Source organism: Salvelinus namaycush, chromosome 14 (genome assembly GCF_016432855.1).
Source record: "Salvelinus namaycush isolate Seneca chromosome 14, SaNama_1.0, whole genome shotgun sequence".
In the NCBI taxonomy this organism is placed as follows: Eukaryota; Metazoa; Chordata; class Actinopteri; order Salmoniformes; family Salmonidae; genus Salvelinus; species Salvelinus namaycush.
The window spans coordinates 26,714,053-26,731,175 of NC_052320.1; the positions used below are offsets into that span (position 1 = coordinate 26,714,053).

Here is a 17,123-nt window from a genome sequence, read left to right on the forward strand (position 1 = left end):
CGTCTGCCTGCTGTGACCACGCTTTGTTCCAATGGATTATTGAACAAAACGCGCTAACAAAACTGAGGTTTTTGAACATAAAGAGTGAATTTATCGAACAAAACGAACATTTATTGTGTAACATGGAGTCTTGGGAGTGCAACCATATGAAGATAATCAAAGGTAAGTGATATATTCTATCGCTATTTCTGACTTTTGTTACTCCTCTTCTTAGCTGGTTACTGTTTGTAATGATTTGTATGCTGGGCGCTGTTCTCAGATAATCGCATGATATGCTTTTGCCGTAAAGCCTTTTTGAAATCTTACACAGCGGTTGGATTAACAACAAGATAAGCTTTATTTTGATTTATTGCACTTGTGATTTTATGAAAGTTAAATATTTATAGTAATTTAATTTGAATTTGGTGCTCTGCAATTTCACCGGATGTTGTCAAGGTGGGACGCTATTAGGCTATTTCTTCACATTTTAAGCTTAGCAATGCGCACACGTTATTAGGCTCTACACCCATTGTAAAGTGGATTCATGTGCTTAATTTGAATTATTTGGCCACTTTAGTTGTGATACAAACCTTATGAAAACATATAGTCTAGGCTACTTGAAGTGTGCAACTACGATTTGAAAAAGTCACCAAAAAAAAGCATGCGTTGTTTCTTGCCCTAAGCTGGGCATCATTCACAAGTAATATATCAATCACAAGTGATAGGCTAATATTGTCACCCATCACACTATTCTTAATTTCATCTTGTCTTTACATATACTAAATAATATATGTGTGAAATGTGTTATAATTTAGAATGGACCATTATCATGCACCTGTATTGAACAGGGGCAGCGGGGGAAAAAGACATGTAATCTATGCACTTAACTTCTTGAGCCTATGGGGGCGCCATTTCGACTTTGTTAAAATGAGTTCCCAAATTAAACTGCCTCGTACTCAATTCTTGCTCGTACAATATGCATATTATTATTACTATTGGATAGAAAACACTCTCTAGTTTCTAAAACCGTTTGAATTATTTCTCTGAGTGAAACAGAACTCATTCTGCAGCACATTTCCTGTCAGGGAGTGAGATTTCAGAAATCGAGGTCCCTGTTCTGAGGTCAGTTTATAAGTCCCCATGTAAGCCATCGGGCTACATGCACTGCATACGTCTTCCTCTAGATGTCAGTAAGCGGGGAGAATTTGAATGGAGTGGATTGCGCAATCTGGGCCCTATATATAGACCGTGGAACGGAAGTACCGTCCTTTTCAACGGTGCGCTTGACGCATGAAGACATCACAATGGCGTCCTGCAAACGCTTTCGTTTTAGTAGTTCTATATCTCCGGTCATGTTTTTATTCGTTATAGGTGTTAAAGACATCATAAGGTAGTTAATTTAAACCGACTTAGCAGTTTATAGCAGTTTATTGCGATTTTCTGGGATTTCTTTGCCATGCGCTTTCACGAGTTGGACACCTCTCCAGTTGGCGGCTAACATTAGCGGCTATTTCGACCGGACAAGAGGACATCTTTCAACCCAAAGACGATTGTTCTGGAGAAAGGACACCTTGCCCAAGATTCTGATGGAAGCTCAGCTAATAGTAAGCAGTCTTTATGCTGTTAATTCGTACTTATGTTGACAAATGTCAGATAATAATTCCGCCATGAATTATGGTGCGGTCTCGCTTTAGCGCACGCTGTATGCTTGAAGTAACGTTAATTTTAAAAATGTAACCCAGCGATTGCATTAAGAACTAATTTGTCTTTCAATTGCTGTCCAACCTGTATTTTTTAGTCAAGTTTTGGAATAGTTACTGATTAGAATAGGTGCCTCTTCAAAGATTTCTCCTGCCATTTTCTGGGCAGCTTTGCTACTTTTCTCATTGTATAACCACGATTTGTGCCGCTAAATATGCACATTTTCGAACAAACTCTATATGCATTGTGTAATATGATGTTATAGGACTGTCATCTGAAAAATTCTGAGAAGGTTAGTGAAAAAATGTATATCTTTTGGTGGTTTATACGTAATCGCTATGTTTGGCTTGAATCAATGCGGTTGTGATGTTTGCTATTGTGGTATGCTAATATAACGCTATATTGTGTTTTCGCTGTAAAACACTTAGAAAATCTGAAATATTGTCTGGATTCACAAGATCTGTGTCTTTCAATTGCTGTACGCTGTGTATTTTTAAGAAATGTTTTATGATGAGTAATTAGGTAATACACGTTGCTCTCTGTAGTTATTCTAGTCGAGTTGTGATGGTGGCTGCAATGGTAAACTATGATTTATACCTGAAATATGCACATTTTTCTAACAAAACATATGCTATACAATAAATATGTTATCAGACTGTCATCTGATGAATTTGTTTCTTGGTTAGTGGCTATTTATATCTTTATTTGGTCGAATTTGTGATAGCTACTGATGGAGTAAAAAACTGGTGGAGTAAAAAAAGTGGTGTCTTTTGCTATCGTGGTTAGCTAATAGATTTACATATTGTGTCTTCCCTGTAAAACATTTTAAAAATCAGAAATGATGGCTGGATTCACAAGATGTGTATCTTTCATCTGGTGTCTTGGACTTGTGATTTAATGATATTTAGATGCTAGTATTTACTTGTGACGCTATGCTAGGCTATGCTAGTAGCTTTTCTACTGATGGGGGTGCTCCCGGATCCGGGTTTGGGAGGTGTTAGAGGTTAATTAGCGAATGAAGGATGCTTTTCCCGTGGTTCATTTTCATGCCAGCCAGGTAGGCTTTACTCCTGTTTTAAAGAGAAACTATTTGCTTAATATTAGGAAAGTTGAGAAATAAATATAGTAGGCCTAACCTATAGAAAGTTGGTGGGATCACTCTGTTTTCTCATGCAATTGCATAGCCTATAGAAATGTTGCTCAACATGAGCTCATGGGCTGTTTGATGAGATTTTCGAATACATTTGCATTGATGTCAGAGTGATTAGAGGAACAATAGAGTGCTGAGTACAAGGAAGTTAGCAAGTTTGGTAGGCTACTAATGTTCAGCATCAGCGGCTTGGAGAAACCTAAATACTGTGACTAAACGGTCATGTGGAATTTGACTGCCGTCATGACTCGTGACTGCCAGTGTGGTGGTAATACGGTCACCGTAACAGCTCTAGGTCTGAGCTGTGTGTTAGCTGGTTGAACAGACCGTTTTGTGCTTTTAACATGTCAATACCTCTCACAAAGACAAGTAGTGATGGAGTCAATCTCTCCTCCACTTTGAGCCAGGAGAGATTGACATGCATGTTATTGATATATGCCCTCAGTGTACATTTAAGGGCCAGCTGTGCTGCTCTGTTCTGGGCTTTTAATTTTTGATATATTTACGACTAGATCATTACTTGTTACCCATTCTGAAAGTGACTGCAGCTCTATATGAAGTGCGGCAGTGATTTGACTTACTGTGGTCAAGCTGAGTAAATACTGTAAGTGGATGTAAACATTGTAAATCTTTAGGGTGTATGTTTTGGTAGAGAGGTTACCTGGGGGTATCTTTCCTGTTCTCCAGGCTGTCACAGAGCCCTTTAGACGGGGTCGACCTCCCGCTGCTGTCAGGGTCCTGGGAGGGGGGCATGGGGTAGGCCTGGTTAAGTAGGGGTGTGCGGCGGCCCTCTCCTCCCCCTCTCTGGGGCTTGATGGGGCCGTTCAGGCCCGTCTCTGAGCTCCTCTTCATGGCCTGTAGCTGGGCCAGGGGCACGATGTCGCAGGCCTGGGGCCGGTGCCACACCGTCTGCTGGCTGGCACTGTTGTAGTAGTAGAAGCGGTTGTTGTGACTGTCAAACAGCTCCCACCACTGGCTGCCATCGGACTGGCGCACGGAGGCGCCTGCTGGGGGCTCCCAACCACACTCCCCCGATGCCAGGTTCACGTACATGCGCTCCTGTGAGCGCGGCTCCAAGATCTCCACCCAGTCACAGCTGGAGAGGAGAGAGGGGGAACATGGAAAATGTAGTCAAGTTTTGAAGACTGTACTGTATATGACCACTGTATACTGGAAAAATACAGTGCTTTCAAAACGTATTCACACCCCTTGACTTTTTTCACATTTTGTTGCGTTACAGTCTGAATTTAAAATGTATAAAAAATGGATTTTGTGTCGCAGGTAGCCTAGTGGTTAGAGTGTTGGGCCAGTAACCCGAAAGGTTGCTAGATCGAATCCCCCGAGCTGACAAGGTAAAAATCTGTCGTTCTGCCCTTAAACAAGGCAGTTAACCCACTGTTCCTAGGCTGTCATTGTAAATAAGAATTTGTTCTTAACTGACTTGCCTCGTGAAATGTCTTGAGTTAACATGTATTCAAACCCTTTGTTATGGCAAGCCTAAATACGTTCAGGAGTAAAAATGTGCTTAGCAAGTCACATAAGTTGCATGGACTCATTCTGTGTGCAATAATAGTGTTTAACATGATTTTTGAATGACTACCTCATCTCTGTATCCCACACATACAGTTATCTGTAAGGTTCCTCAGCCGAGCAGTAAATTTCAAACACTGTTTCAACCACAAAGACCAGGGAGGTTTTCCAATGCCTCACAAAGAAGGGCATGGTGAAGTTATTAATTACACTTTGGATGGTGTATCAATACACCCAGTCACTACAAAGATACAGGCGTCCTTCCTAACTCAGTTGACGTAGAGGAAGGAAACCGCTCAGGGATTTCACCATGAGGCCAATGCTGACTTTAAAACAGTTACAGAGTTCAAGGACTGTGATAGGAGAAAACTGAGGATGGATCAACGACATTGTAGTTAAACCACAATACTAACCTAAATGATGGCGTGAAAAGAAGGAAGCCTGTACAGAATATAAAATACTCCAGAAAACTTGGATTCTGTTTGCAATAAGGTACTAAATTAAAACTGCAAAACATGTGGCCAAGAAATTAACTTCATGTCCTGAATACAAAGCGCTATGTTTAGGGCAAATCTAACACAACACGTCACTGAGTACCACTCTTTATATTTTCAAGCATGGCGGTGGCTGCATCATGTTATTGGTATGCTTGTCATCGGCAAGGACTAGGGAGTTTTTTGGGGGATAAAAATAAATGGAATTGAGCTAAGCACAGGCAAAATCCTAGAAGAAAACCTGGTTCAGTCTGCTTTCCACCAGAACACTGGGAGATGAATTCACCTTTCAGCAGGACAATAACCTAAAACACAAGACCAAATCTACAATGGAGTTGCTTACAGTACCAAGACGACATTGAATGTTTCTGAGTGGCCTAGTTACGTATTGACTTGAAAATCTATGGCAAGACTTGAAAATAGTTGTCTAGCAATGGTCAACAACCAACTTTAGAGCTTGAAGAATTTTTTGTGAAGAATAATGCGCAAATATTGTACAACCCAGGTGAGCAAAGCTCTTAGAGACTTACTTTGAAAGACTCACAGCTGTAATCGCTGCCAAAGGTGATTCTAACATGTATTGACTCAGGGGTGTGAATACTTAAGTAAATTTGATTTCTGTATTTTTATCTTCAATACATTTGCAAACATCTCTAAAAACATGTTTTTACTTTGTCATTATGGGGTATTATGTGTAGATGAGTGAGATATTTATTTTTATTTTTAATCCATGTTGAATTCAGGCTGTAACACAATAAAATGTGTAATAAGTCAAGGTGTGTGAACACTTTCTCAAGGCACTGTAGGTCAAAGCAGTATTTTTCTCCAACCTGGAAAATCAGTGATGATATCAAATATTTTTGATCAGCTATGTGAACACGGACCAAAGGGATTTGTCTTTGTGTATGAGTCTGGGCGTGTACAGTACGGGCACATTTGTGTGTGTGTGAGGGCTTTCCGGTCCTAAGCATACAACCATTCCACAGAGTAGCTGAGTCAGACCTGAGTTAGGTCGTTCTGTTGTAGAGTAAACAACAGGTGCAGCAGCTATTGATACCTACTAGTCCTTAGCCACGAGCTACTTCACTGAAACGACAGTATCCACAACTCCTGCCTCAGACAGTCACTCAGGCTTCCACACATACACTCCCTGAAAAGTGAGAGCCGGTGAGAGTGATCCAGAATTAAACAAAAATGACATCCACAGGTGGCTGAAGGATTGAAATAAGTGGAGAAGGAGGGTGTGTTTAACGCCTTTCCCTGAGCCCTTGCTCTCCTGCTGACCATGGTTGGATGAGCTCCAGGGCTAACCTCCAGGCCAGTGGACAGAGAACCAGGGGAAGCTGGGGCCATGATCTACTACTCTCCCTAGGCTGGCTGGATAACAAAGAGGCCCGGGCCCTGGTCCCAGCTCCCAGGTTTTTATCTCCTCACAGAGAGGCCAAACAAAGGAGACAGGCCAGGGATTAAGTGGCATCTAATCCACTGGCCCACCTGGCAGAGAGAGAGAGAGCGTGAGAGAGAGAGAGAGAGCGAGAGCAGGAGAGAGAGAGAGAGAGCGAGAGAGAGAGCGAGAGCGCGAGAGAGAGCGCGAGAGAGAGCGCGAGAGAGAGCGAGAGAGAGAGCACGATAGAGAGCGAGAGAGAGCGCGAGAGAGAGCGAGAGAGAGAGCACGAGAGCGAGCGAGAGAGAGAGCGCGAGAGAGAGCGAGAGAGAGAGCGCGAGAGAGAGCGAGAGAGAGAGCGCGAGAGAGAGCGAGAGAGAGCGCGAGAGAGAGCGAGAGAGAGAGCGCGATAGAGAGCGAGAGAGAGAGCGTGAGAGAGAGCGTGAGAGAGAGTGCGAGAGAGAGCGAGAGCGCGAGAGAGAGCGCGAGAGAGCGCGTGAGAGAGAGTGCGAGAGAGAGAGCGAGAGAGAGAGAGAGCGTGAGAGAGAGCGAGAGAGAGAGCGCGCGCGAGAGAGAGCGAGAGCGCGAGAGAGAGCGAGAGAGAGCGTGAGAGAGAGTGCGAGAGAGCGTGAGAGAGAGCGAGAGAGAGCGCGCGCGAGAGAGAGCGAGAGCTTGAGAGAGAGCGAGAGAGAGAGCGCGCGCGAGAGAGAGCGAGAGCGCGAGAGAGAGCGTGAGAGAGAGTGCGAGAGAGAGCGTGAGAGAGAGCGCGAGAGAAGCAAAGCCTTGCTATTGAGCGAAGCCGCCATAGGCACTTCCTAACCTCCTGCCAAATATACGACCACATTAGAGACACATATTTCCCACACATCACACAGACCCACAGAGAATTTGAAAACAAATCCAACACTGATAAACTCCCATATCTGTTAGGCGAAATACCACAATGTGCCATCACAGCACCAAGATTTGTGGCCTGTTGCCATGAGAAAAGGGCAACCAGTGGAGGACAAACAACATAGTAAATACAAACAAGATTTATCTGTTTATTTATCTCCCCCACTATTCGTACTACTGTTCATTTGATGATGCTGTTTATTCTCACTTTTGTTTCTTGTTTATTTCACGTGCTTTGGCAATGTAAACATATGTTTCCCATGCTAATGAAGCCCCTTTGAAATATGAGAGATAGAGAGAAATATAAACACACACACAAACACAGGATACTGTTGAGGACTGCATTATATATACCCGGGCACGGCTCTTGCTTAAGCAGATTTACAGATATTACACAAGCTAGTCAAGCAATCAATCAAACAATCAACCAATCAATCAATCAATCATAGCCACATGTCATTCTCACACCCAGTGCATAGCAGCTCTATATACACACTGTTAATCCCAGTGCATAGCAGCTCTATATACACACTGTTAATCCCAGTGCATATCAGCTCTATATACACACTGTTAATCCCAGTGCATATCAGCTCTATATACACACACTGTTAATCCCAGTGCATAGCAGCTCTATATACACACTGTTAATCCCAGTGCATATCAGCTCTATACACACACACCGTTAATCCCAGTGCATAGCAGCTCTATATACACACTGTTAATCCCAGTGCATATCAGCTCTATATACACACACTGTTAATCCCAGTGCATAGCAGCTCTATATACACACTGTTAATCCCAGTGCATAGCAGCTCTATATACACACTGTTAATCCCAGTGCATATCAGCTCTATATACACACTGTTAATCCCAGTGCATAGCAGCTCTATATACACACTGTTAATCCCAGTGCATAGCAGCTCTATATACACACTGTTCATCCCAGTGCATAGCAGCTCTATATACACACTGTTAATCCAAGTGCATAGCAGCCCTATATACACACTGTTAATCCCAGTGCATATCAGCTCTATATACACACTGTTAATCCAAGTGCATAGCAGCCCTATATACACACTGCTAATCCCAGTGCATATCAGCTCTATATACACACTGTTAATCCAAGTGCATAGCAGCCCTATATACACACTGTTAATCCCAGTGCATATCAGCTCTATATACACACTGTTAATCCAAGTGCATAGCAGCCCTATATACACACTGTTAATCCCAGTGCAAGGCAGTGGCATGAAGTGGGCCTAAAACACATTCACACCCAACTACATGCTAAGTAGCCTTCCACACACACACACACACACACACACACACACACACACACACACACACACACACACACACACACACACACACACACACACACACACACACACACACACACACACACCTGCTAAAACCTCTCAGAAATGTTAAAAGCTCACATATTTGGTTTCTGTGAAAAATGTGTATAAAAACAATCCCTGTCACAGTCTACAAATTGCACACTGTTCTGAGTATCCTCCCTCAACAACATGCAATGCTCTTTGACAGCTAGCATCAGGACATAATACAGGCATGGAAACTAAACTACTATCTTTTGGCCCATGTTCAGGTCACACTCACATACACATTTAAACACACAGAATGAGAGGATTCCTGCTTCTGGATGCTCCACAGAATGCTGAGCACGGCAGTCCTGCGGTGCTGTATGGCGCTGTACACTGTGTTGGGGGAAGTGTTTATGTTTGTGTGTGTTTGTTGATGTGTGTGAGAGAAACTATCCTACGGAGATCAAACCCATCAGAAATTGACCCTCAACAAATAAGATCATTCCATGTTGAGAGAGAGAGAGAAAGAAATGGATGGATAAAGGGTGAGCAAGAGAAAGGGATAGAGAGAAATGGATAGAGAGAGAGGGGGGGAAGAGAGAGAGAAAGGGATAGAGAGAGAGAGAGAGAGAGAGAGAGAGAGAGAGAGAGAGAGAGAGAGAGAGAGAGAGAGAGAGAGAGAGAGAGAGAGAGGTTATCTAGGCTATACTGTATGTCCACAGGCCTGCTTTGCTCCTCTCAATAACACTGAGTTTGATTCCAGGCCGCCCAGGTCTATAAAGCCCTGTCCTAGCCTGCATCAAATCCCACCCAGCCTGAGACATAATGAGATGAACGACATACTGTACACACCATGGCATCATGACATCGCTCAGACACACTGACACCTGGGGCACCGGAGGTCGCCACGCCAACGGCATAGCTCAGGTGTCATCATCAGAACCCATACAGAGAGGAAACATGGCCGTTTTGTTGTGAGTCACAGCACCAGAGAAAGACACACTTCCAAATGGGGCATGACGAACTAGCATGCGCGCATTCATACACACTGTGATACCTGACCTCAGAGAACTAAGGAACAGAAGGGAAGCTGTATCTGTCAGTCTGGGAAACAGGCTAGAGGCGACGTAAAGAAAGACACATAATATCATTGATAGTGCGGCTGTACGTGATCCTTGTGTTATTGTGTCCTAGAGGGTTTGCCAAGCATAACTTACTGTGTCTGTGGCAGAGGTCTCAGTACAACTTATCAACACTGCAGCACACTGCCGAAGGCTTCACCGCGGGTATTTTCCCCCAGGCTTTTCGCAAATTCACAGGTAATTGTTGGGACAGTTTTGGTACAATCTCGAACTTTATAGTTGTGCCAAACATGTGAGAACAACCTGGCCTCTGAGCAAAGAGAGGTTGCTGGAATGTCTCTTAGACAGTCAAGTCTTTAGGAACATGCCCACATGCCCAGACTAGACCTGGGGCTGACACAGCTCTCACAACGAGCAGGGCTTAGTTTAGATAGGGAGGGACAGGGGAAATGATGAGATATTCAGTAACTCATACACTCCTATTCCAAGGAGTTTAGTTTGCCAATAGCTCAACAGATCAGTAAATACTGCATGTAATGTGCATGCAAGCCGGGATAAACAATCAGTGTCGTCCCTGAGCTGATTAACTGAATCTGACTGGGTGCATTCTAATTAAAGAGACATCATTATGTGAACTTGAGCCGCATCTCGATTTCGTTTATGAATCTCATGAGGACATACAGTATAGCCTAGATAATCTCTCTCTCTCTCTCTCTCTCTCACACACACACACACACACACACACACACACACACACACACACACACACACACACACACACACACACACACACACACACACACACACACACACACACACACACACACACACACACAATCATTCAGAGCTGCCGACTTGGACTGGAGCACAGAGCAGCAATCACTTATGTGGGTGGTTGGGAGAACAACACTCTGGAACAAACAGAAGCCTCCCGGTGCAGCACAAAGCAATAAACTCCTCCTCCCGCTCCCACCACCCCCCCAAACAGCTGGCAGCATCCCGACACAACTTGGCGTTCCTTCGCTAGAAAACTTCCAAGCAGCAATGGAACATGGGATACTGGTTTGTTCCGTTGGTTTCTTTCTCTTGGGCCTTGCATGTAAGACTCCTGTCAGGCTCCTGTAAGGCTTGTGTAAGACTCCTGTAAGGCTCCTTCCTGTAAGGCTAGTGTAAGACTCCTGTACGGCTAGTGTAAGACTCCTGTAAGGCTCCTGTAAGGCTAGTGTAAGACTCCTGTAAGGCTCCTGTAAGGCTAGTGTAAGACTCCTGTAAGGCTAGTGTAAGATTCCTGTAAGGCTCCTGTAAGGCTAGTGTAAGACTCCTGTAAGGCTAGTGTAAGATTCCTGTAAGACTCCTGTAAGGCTAGTGTAAGATTCCTGTAAGGCTCCTGTAAGGCTAGTGTAAGACTCCTGTAAGGCTAGTGTAAGACTCCTGTAAGGCTAGTGTAAGATTCCTGTAAGACTCCTGTAAGGCTAGTGTAAGACTCCTGTAAGGCTAGTGTAAGATTCCTGTAAGACTCCTGTAAGGCTAGTGTAAGACTCCTGTAAGGCTAGTGTAAGATTCCTGTAAGACTCCTGTAAGGCTAGTGTAAGACTCCTGTAAGGCTAGTGTAAGACTCCTGTAAGGCTCCTGTAGGATACCTGTAAGACTCCTGTAAGGCTCCTGTAAGGCTTGTGTAAGACTACTGTAAGGCTCCTGTAAGGCTCGCGTAAGACTCCTACTCCACCATTATCATTGTATCCATCCTGTGCCACGCATGTTCTAGACACACTGCTCATGTGCATCTCATCTGACGGGTCCAATCGTGAGTTGTGCTTGTCTCTAGTGCTAACCTCAGTGACAAGGTGCACACTCCTCCTCCGCTGTACCAGTGTTCAGCACGTCAACATTATGGTCCCAAAACACAGAACTGAGCAGATGAATGCTTCCATTATTAAACACTACTGCATTGTCACAGCATGACAAACAACAGCCCAGACAAGCGGAAGCCATTCACATGAGGAAGTAGGCAGTAGAGGACTAACTGGTTCTGTTTCAGCTCTCACAATCACATTATGGTGTTATGACTCAGCACAGTCGTTATCATTCACTGTGTCCTCCGGGTTAACGAGTGATCTCAGTGGCACAGAAAGGACAGCAGAGGCGAGGTGAGCCAGAAGCCTGCAGATTTTGCTCATCCCAGCATCAATAAGCATTTTAAGGGAGACTGTGCTGTTAACTGCCTTGTTCAGGGGCAGAACAACAGATTTTTACCTTTCAGCTCTGGGATTCGATCCAGCAACCTTTCAGTTACTGGCCCAACGCTCTAACCACTAGGCTACCTGCCACCCCAATTCTTCAATGTTCTAGAAGCTCCTCTCCTACTCTACAGTAAAAGAAGGCGCAAGAGAACTGTTTGGAAGAGATAAGGAAGGGAGAGGAAAAGGGAGAGAGGGGGAGAGGGAGAGAGAGACAGAAAGAACCTGAGCACGTTTCTAAATACAGGATCTGGTCCGACGTGAGTCTAATTTCTTCCAGAGCTCGTGGCATGTGACTCCAGGCTACCCACAAAGGGTGAACATTAGCATTCTGCCCATGCCAGGCTGTCCATACCATCCTGGCCTCATACCCAACTTCCACTGGAACCTCACAAAATGGCCACTGAGACACATTATTAGCCAGGCCAAGCTGGCAGAGACACCATTCCACCCCCACCACGCCCCAACTCTGGGTCTCCATAGCTGGGTTCTACTTTGTGTGCCACAGGATGAAGGATCTGCGGCTTGGCCACTGGAGCAGGTTTGCCAGCTGTGCAGTGATGAGTGTCTTGGACACGTTTCACCCCTGGCCCACTTCAGTAGGGCTTTAGTGCTATCCTGTACAATGAGACTTCTTTAGACACTGGGAAGTAGCTCAGTTCACCTGAACCCTCTCTCAACTCTCTCTCTCCTTGTTCCTGTGTGTAATCAGGACTGTCCTGCTGCTGATTCCCACAGTCATGCTCAGCTGCTGCTAAGGCCTTAAAACCTCTTGACGCTAGGGGTCAGATTATTATTATTATTTTTTTTATAACGTTCCCAAGGTAAACGGACTATTTCTCAGGTCCAGATCGTAGAATATGCATATAATTTACAGATTATGATAGAAAACACTCCAAAGTTTCCAAAACTGTCAAAATATTGTCTGTGAGTATAACAAAACTGATTCTGCAGACGAAAACATGAGGAAATCTAACCCGGAAGTGATTTTTTGTCAAAAAAATAAATAATATCTGTGTTTCCTGGCCCGTCTTTCTTCCATTTAAAGGGGTATCAACCAGATTCCTTTTCCAATGGCTTCCTCAGGCTGTGACCAGGCTTTAGACATAGTTTCAGGTATTTATTTTGAAAAATGAGCGAGATTTTTCAAAACTAGTCAGGTGCCCTCTGATTAGTTCCTGCGCGCGAGAGGGGTAGCTCTCCATTTTCTTTCTGTCTTTTATTGAATAGGTTATGGTCCGGCTGAAATATTATCGATTATGTTTGTTAAAAACAACCTGAGGATTGATTATAAAAAACATTTGACATGTTTCTACGAACATTACGGATACTTTTTGGAATTTTCGTCGAACGGAACGAGGCTTTGGTTTTCTGAACATAATGCGCAACCCAAATGGCGTTTTTTTGTTATAAAAGTAATATTTATCGAACAAAAATACCATTTATTGTGTAACTGGGAGTCTCGTGAGTGCAAACATCCGAAGATTATCAAAGGTAAGCGATTAATTTGATTGCTTTTCTGACTTTCGTGACCATGCTAATTTGGGGCTAGCTGTTGTAGCATTGATTGATACACTCACAAAAGCTTGGATTGCTTTCGCTGCAAAGCATATTTTAAAAATCTGACACGATAGGTGGATTAACAACAAGCTAAGCTGTGTTTTGGTATATTTCACTTGTGATTGCATGATTATAAATATTTTTAGTAATATTTTGCGCCCTGCAATTCAGCGGTTGTTTAGGAAAATGATCCCGCTAAAGGGATCCGTAGCGCAGAGAAGTTAAGGACTGGGACGGGGGGGAGGGGTAGGGGGTGGTCGTGTGGCCACAGCAACAGGGCTCACCTGTTCCCCTCACTTCAGTAGTGTAAATCAACACGGAAGCCTGAACTCCCCCCTAACGCCAGACCCCACACTCCCCTGATCCTCTGGAGCTGTCCACACACACACACACACACACACACACACACACACACACACACACACACACACACACACACACACACACACACACACACACACACACACACACACACACACACACACACACACACACACACACACACAGTCATCTGCTCCAGCTCTGCGAGTAATTAACCCATTTGGATACGCCTGTTCTGCTTACCCCGCTGAAAAAAATCTGTCCTTCTGATTATTCACACAATACTTTTTCTGCTCATTACAAATATCTGTTCCCCCACTTACCCCTGTCCCGTCCATCACCCCAGACAAAAGGACTGTTGCTGTTCACACACAGAACCTACTTCCTGTTATTGCTGTTGTTCTTGAGGACAGAGAGAGATACTGAAGAGAAAAGAGATCAAACACAACCAACAGCAATGTCCTTCTACTGTAACTCTGCATTTCTCCCTGCTCAGACACATACCCACCCTGCGGAGTCTAAAGTCCTGCCTTAGTCAGAGCACAACATGTGCCGGAAGTGAAGGTGTGTTTGGAGCTTTGTTGAGCCTTCACGTCACAACAACGTCATGGAGATGAAACAAAATGGTGAAGTTGTACAATGCGATGATGTTGTAACAGATGAAACCCTCCTGGATATGTGGGTCAACGATGGACATTGCAAATTGATTGATTATGACTTTCCGTTGTTTTTGAAATTCTACTACCACTAAGTTCTCCTCATGACAGAGACAGAAGTCAAAAGAGATGTTATCAGGAAGGGGTATATATATTTCAAAGGGCTGTGTGCTAAACTCAGTGAGGGCTTGTTGTGCTGCTCTCTCTGCACAGCTGTTTAAACCGTACCAGCAGTCTTTGTGCTCTGCCATCTAAGCATGGAGCCTATATCTGTCTCTGCCTGGGCCCCACCCACCCAGGCCTTATCACAACCTGTATCACAGCTCATGTAAGCATACATGCGGGTGTAGGCAGTATGTCCAATGTACGAACCACTTTGCCCTGCCTAGCTGGGGAGAGTGAGTCTCACTGGCCCATGTACGCCTTAGCATTGCATAGTTACGACTAAGGTTGAGATAGCGTCACCTTTAACGTGAACATTCCCAGATTTCTGTCCAAAGGCTCTGTGAGCCAGACCGCTCCTAAAGAACACTACATCTCTCAACACACTGAGTCAGAATAACAGCTCACCTAACCTCATGACTGGAGCCTCTCTCAGGTAAATAACACAGGACTATACTGCTCTCTCAGGTAAATAACACAGGACTATACTGCTCTCTCAGGTAAATAACACAGACTATACTGCTCTCTCAGGTAAATAACACAGGACTATACTGCTCTCTCAGGTAAATAACACAGGACTATACTGCTCTCTCAGGTAAATAACACAGGACTATACTGCTCTCTCAGGTAAATAACACAGACTATACTGCTCTCTCAGGTAAATAACACAGACTATACTGCTCTCTCAGGTAAATAACACAGACTATACTGCTCTCTCAGGTAAATAACACAGACTATACTGCTCTCTCAGGTAAATAACACAGGACTATACTGCTCTCTCAGGTAAATAACACAGGACTATACTGCTCTCTCAGGTAAATAACACAGGACTATACTGCTCTCTCAGGTAAATAACACAGACTATACTGCTCTCTCAGGTAAATAACACAGACTATACTGCTCTCTCAGACTGGCCGACTCTGCTGTCTACTGTATGTGTCTCTGTCTAGATCAGTCTAGAGGTCTGACTGCATGTCTCTGTTAGGGATTTACTCAGCTTCTCGAAAGGCATGCATTAGTCAAACGCCGGGAATCATTTGTGTAGACTAGTGCCTGAGCAATAATGGGTTGTGTTAACGTGTGTGTGGCAAGGGTGCAGTGATTCACGAGTGGCAACCTGCTTCTTGTAAAACAAATTTAAGGGGAAAATAGAGAGAAGAAATCCTTGGCCTGAGGGCTACCAGAAAAAGGTCAAGGGAGAAGAATGAGACTGGCTGAGGGTTACCAGAATAAGGTCAAGGGAGAAGAATGAGACTGGCTGAGGGCTACCAGAATAAGGTCAAGGGAGAAGAATGAGACTGGCTGAGGGCTACCAGAATAAGGTCAAGGGAGAAGAATGAGACTGGCTGAGAGCTACCAGAATAAGGTCAAGGGAGAAGAATGAGACTGGCTGGTGAAATAGTTCTGTTATCACTCCGAAACACCAGAATGTTCGGATATTAACAGCAGTCTGCCAAAAAGCAGTGGGCAGCCCACCAAACAGTTCCCTTTCTACTGAGCTCACATTCTTAGCAACTCAGCACAACACAAAGAACATACAGCCGTTCTCCTTCTGTGCTCCCCTCTCCTCCTCTTTCCTCCAGAGCGTAGCGTGCCTGTAGCCTCCTTCCTACACTATGAAGAACCTAATCTGGGAGAGTAATCAGACACTCCTGTTCACTCCTCACCGCGTTACTCCTTTCTGGGGCAGGAATGAAGTCCTGGCCCTGTTATAGCACTGAGACCCAGTACAGGACTCTACAGCACACACACACACACACACACACACACACACACACACACACACACACACACACACACACACACACACACACACACACACACACACACACACACACACACACACACACACACACACACACACACACACACACACATTAGCATGTCCCTGGGAGCAGGAGGAGAGGAGGCGTTGTTGACTGACTGGCCCTATATTCAGCCTTGTTTCTGCAGCTCAGTGCAGCTCCCCAGTGGGGTCAAGGAGCTGCCTATACAGGGCAGGAAAACTAAAAATACAACCAGCCAGCAACCACGAGACAAAGACTCAAAACATGTGGCACCTGTGATCATCAAGCCAGAGGACTGATTCCAAGTTTCTAAGGCATTCCTGTCTGTCTCCCAACTCCTCTCTCTCTCTCTCTCTCTCCCCCGTCTCTCTCTCTCTCTCTCCCGTCTCTCTCTCTCTCCCGTCTCTCTCTCTCCCGTCTCTCTCTCTCCCGTCTCTCTCTCTCCCCCGTCTCTCTCTCTCCCCCGTCTCTCTCTCTCCATAATGGTGTGTTCAAAAGCAAAGGATCTTATGGCCTTGTTCTAAATATGAGATCTGTCACTATCGGCCTCAGCACACTCAGTACTGTAGCAGGATGTTTACCGGCCAGGCGGAGCAGCAGCCTTAATGATGTATTGTCTTTGCACTACGTCTATGTAGAATACGGTTGTTATTGTTGGGGGTAGAGCTCATGGAATAAAACCAGTAGCCAACCAAATCTCCCGGGGCCAAACTACATGCCAATTTCCATTTCTCTGAGTCCATCATGGCCTATATATATACACACGCCTGCTATGGAAGATATGACCTGTGTATAATTGTTGGAAATCCATGCGCTATAAAAGGCAGTCATGGATAGGGTTTATGTTTCAGTGTTTAGATG

General features: G+C 44.6%; 1 protein-coding gene across 2 annotated transcripts in view; it reads right to left on the minus strand.

Annotated features, from left to right (window-relative positions):
• Positions 1-17,123, minus strand: part of arhgap46b (Rho GTPase activating protein 46b) — a 92,422-nt gene that overhangs the window by 48,852 nt on the left and 26,447 nt on the right. The window contains exons 1-2 of one of the 2 annotated variants that reach the window (XM_039008317.1): positions 13,981-16,233; positions 3,492-3,926 (exon numbers count right to left, since the gene is read on the minus strand). In XM_039008317.1, the coding sequence (XP_038864245.1) occupies positions 3,492-3,883 (392 nt within the window). In that variant the 5' untranslated portion in view covers positions 3,884-3,926; positions 13,981-16,233. Of the gene's footprint in view, positions 1-3,491; positions 3,927-13,980; positions 16,234-17,123 lie in introns of those variants that run through there. The other variant, XM_039008316.1, reaches the window with a different exon arrangement.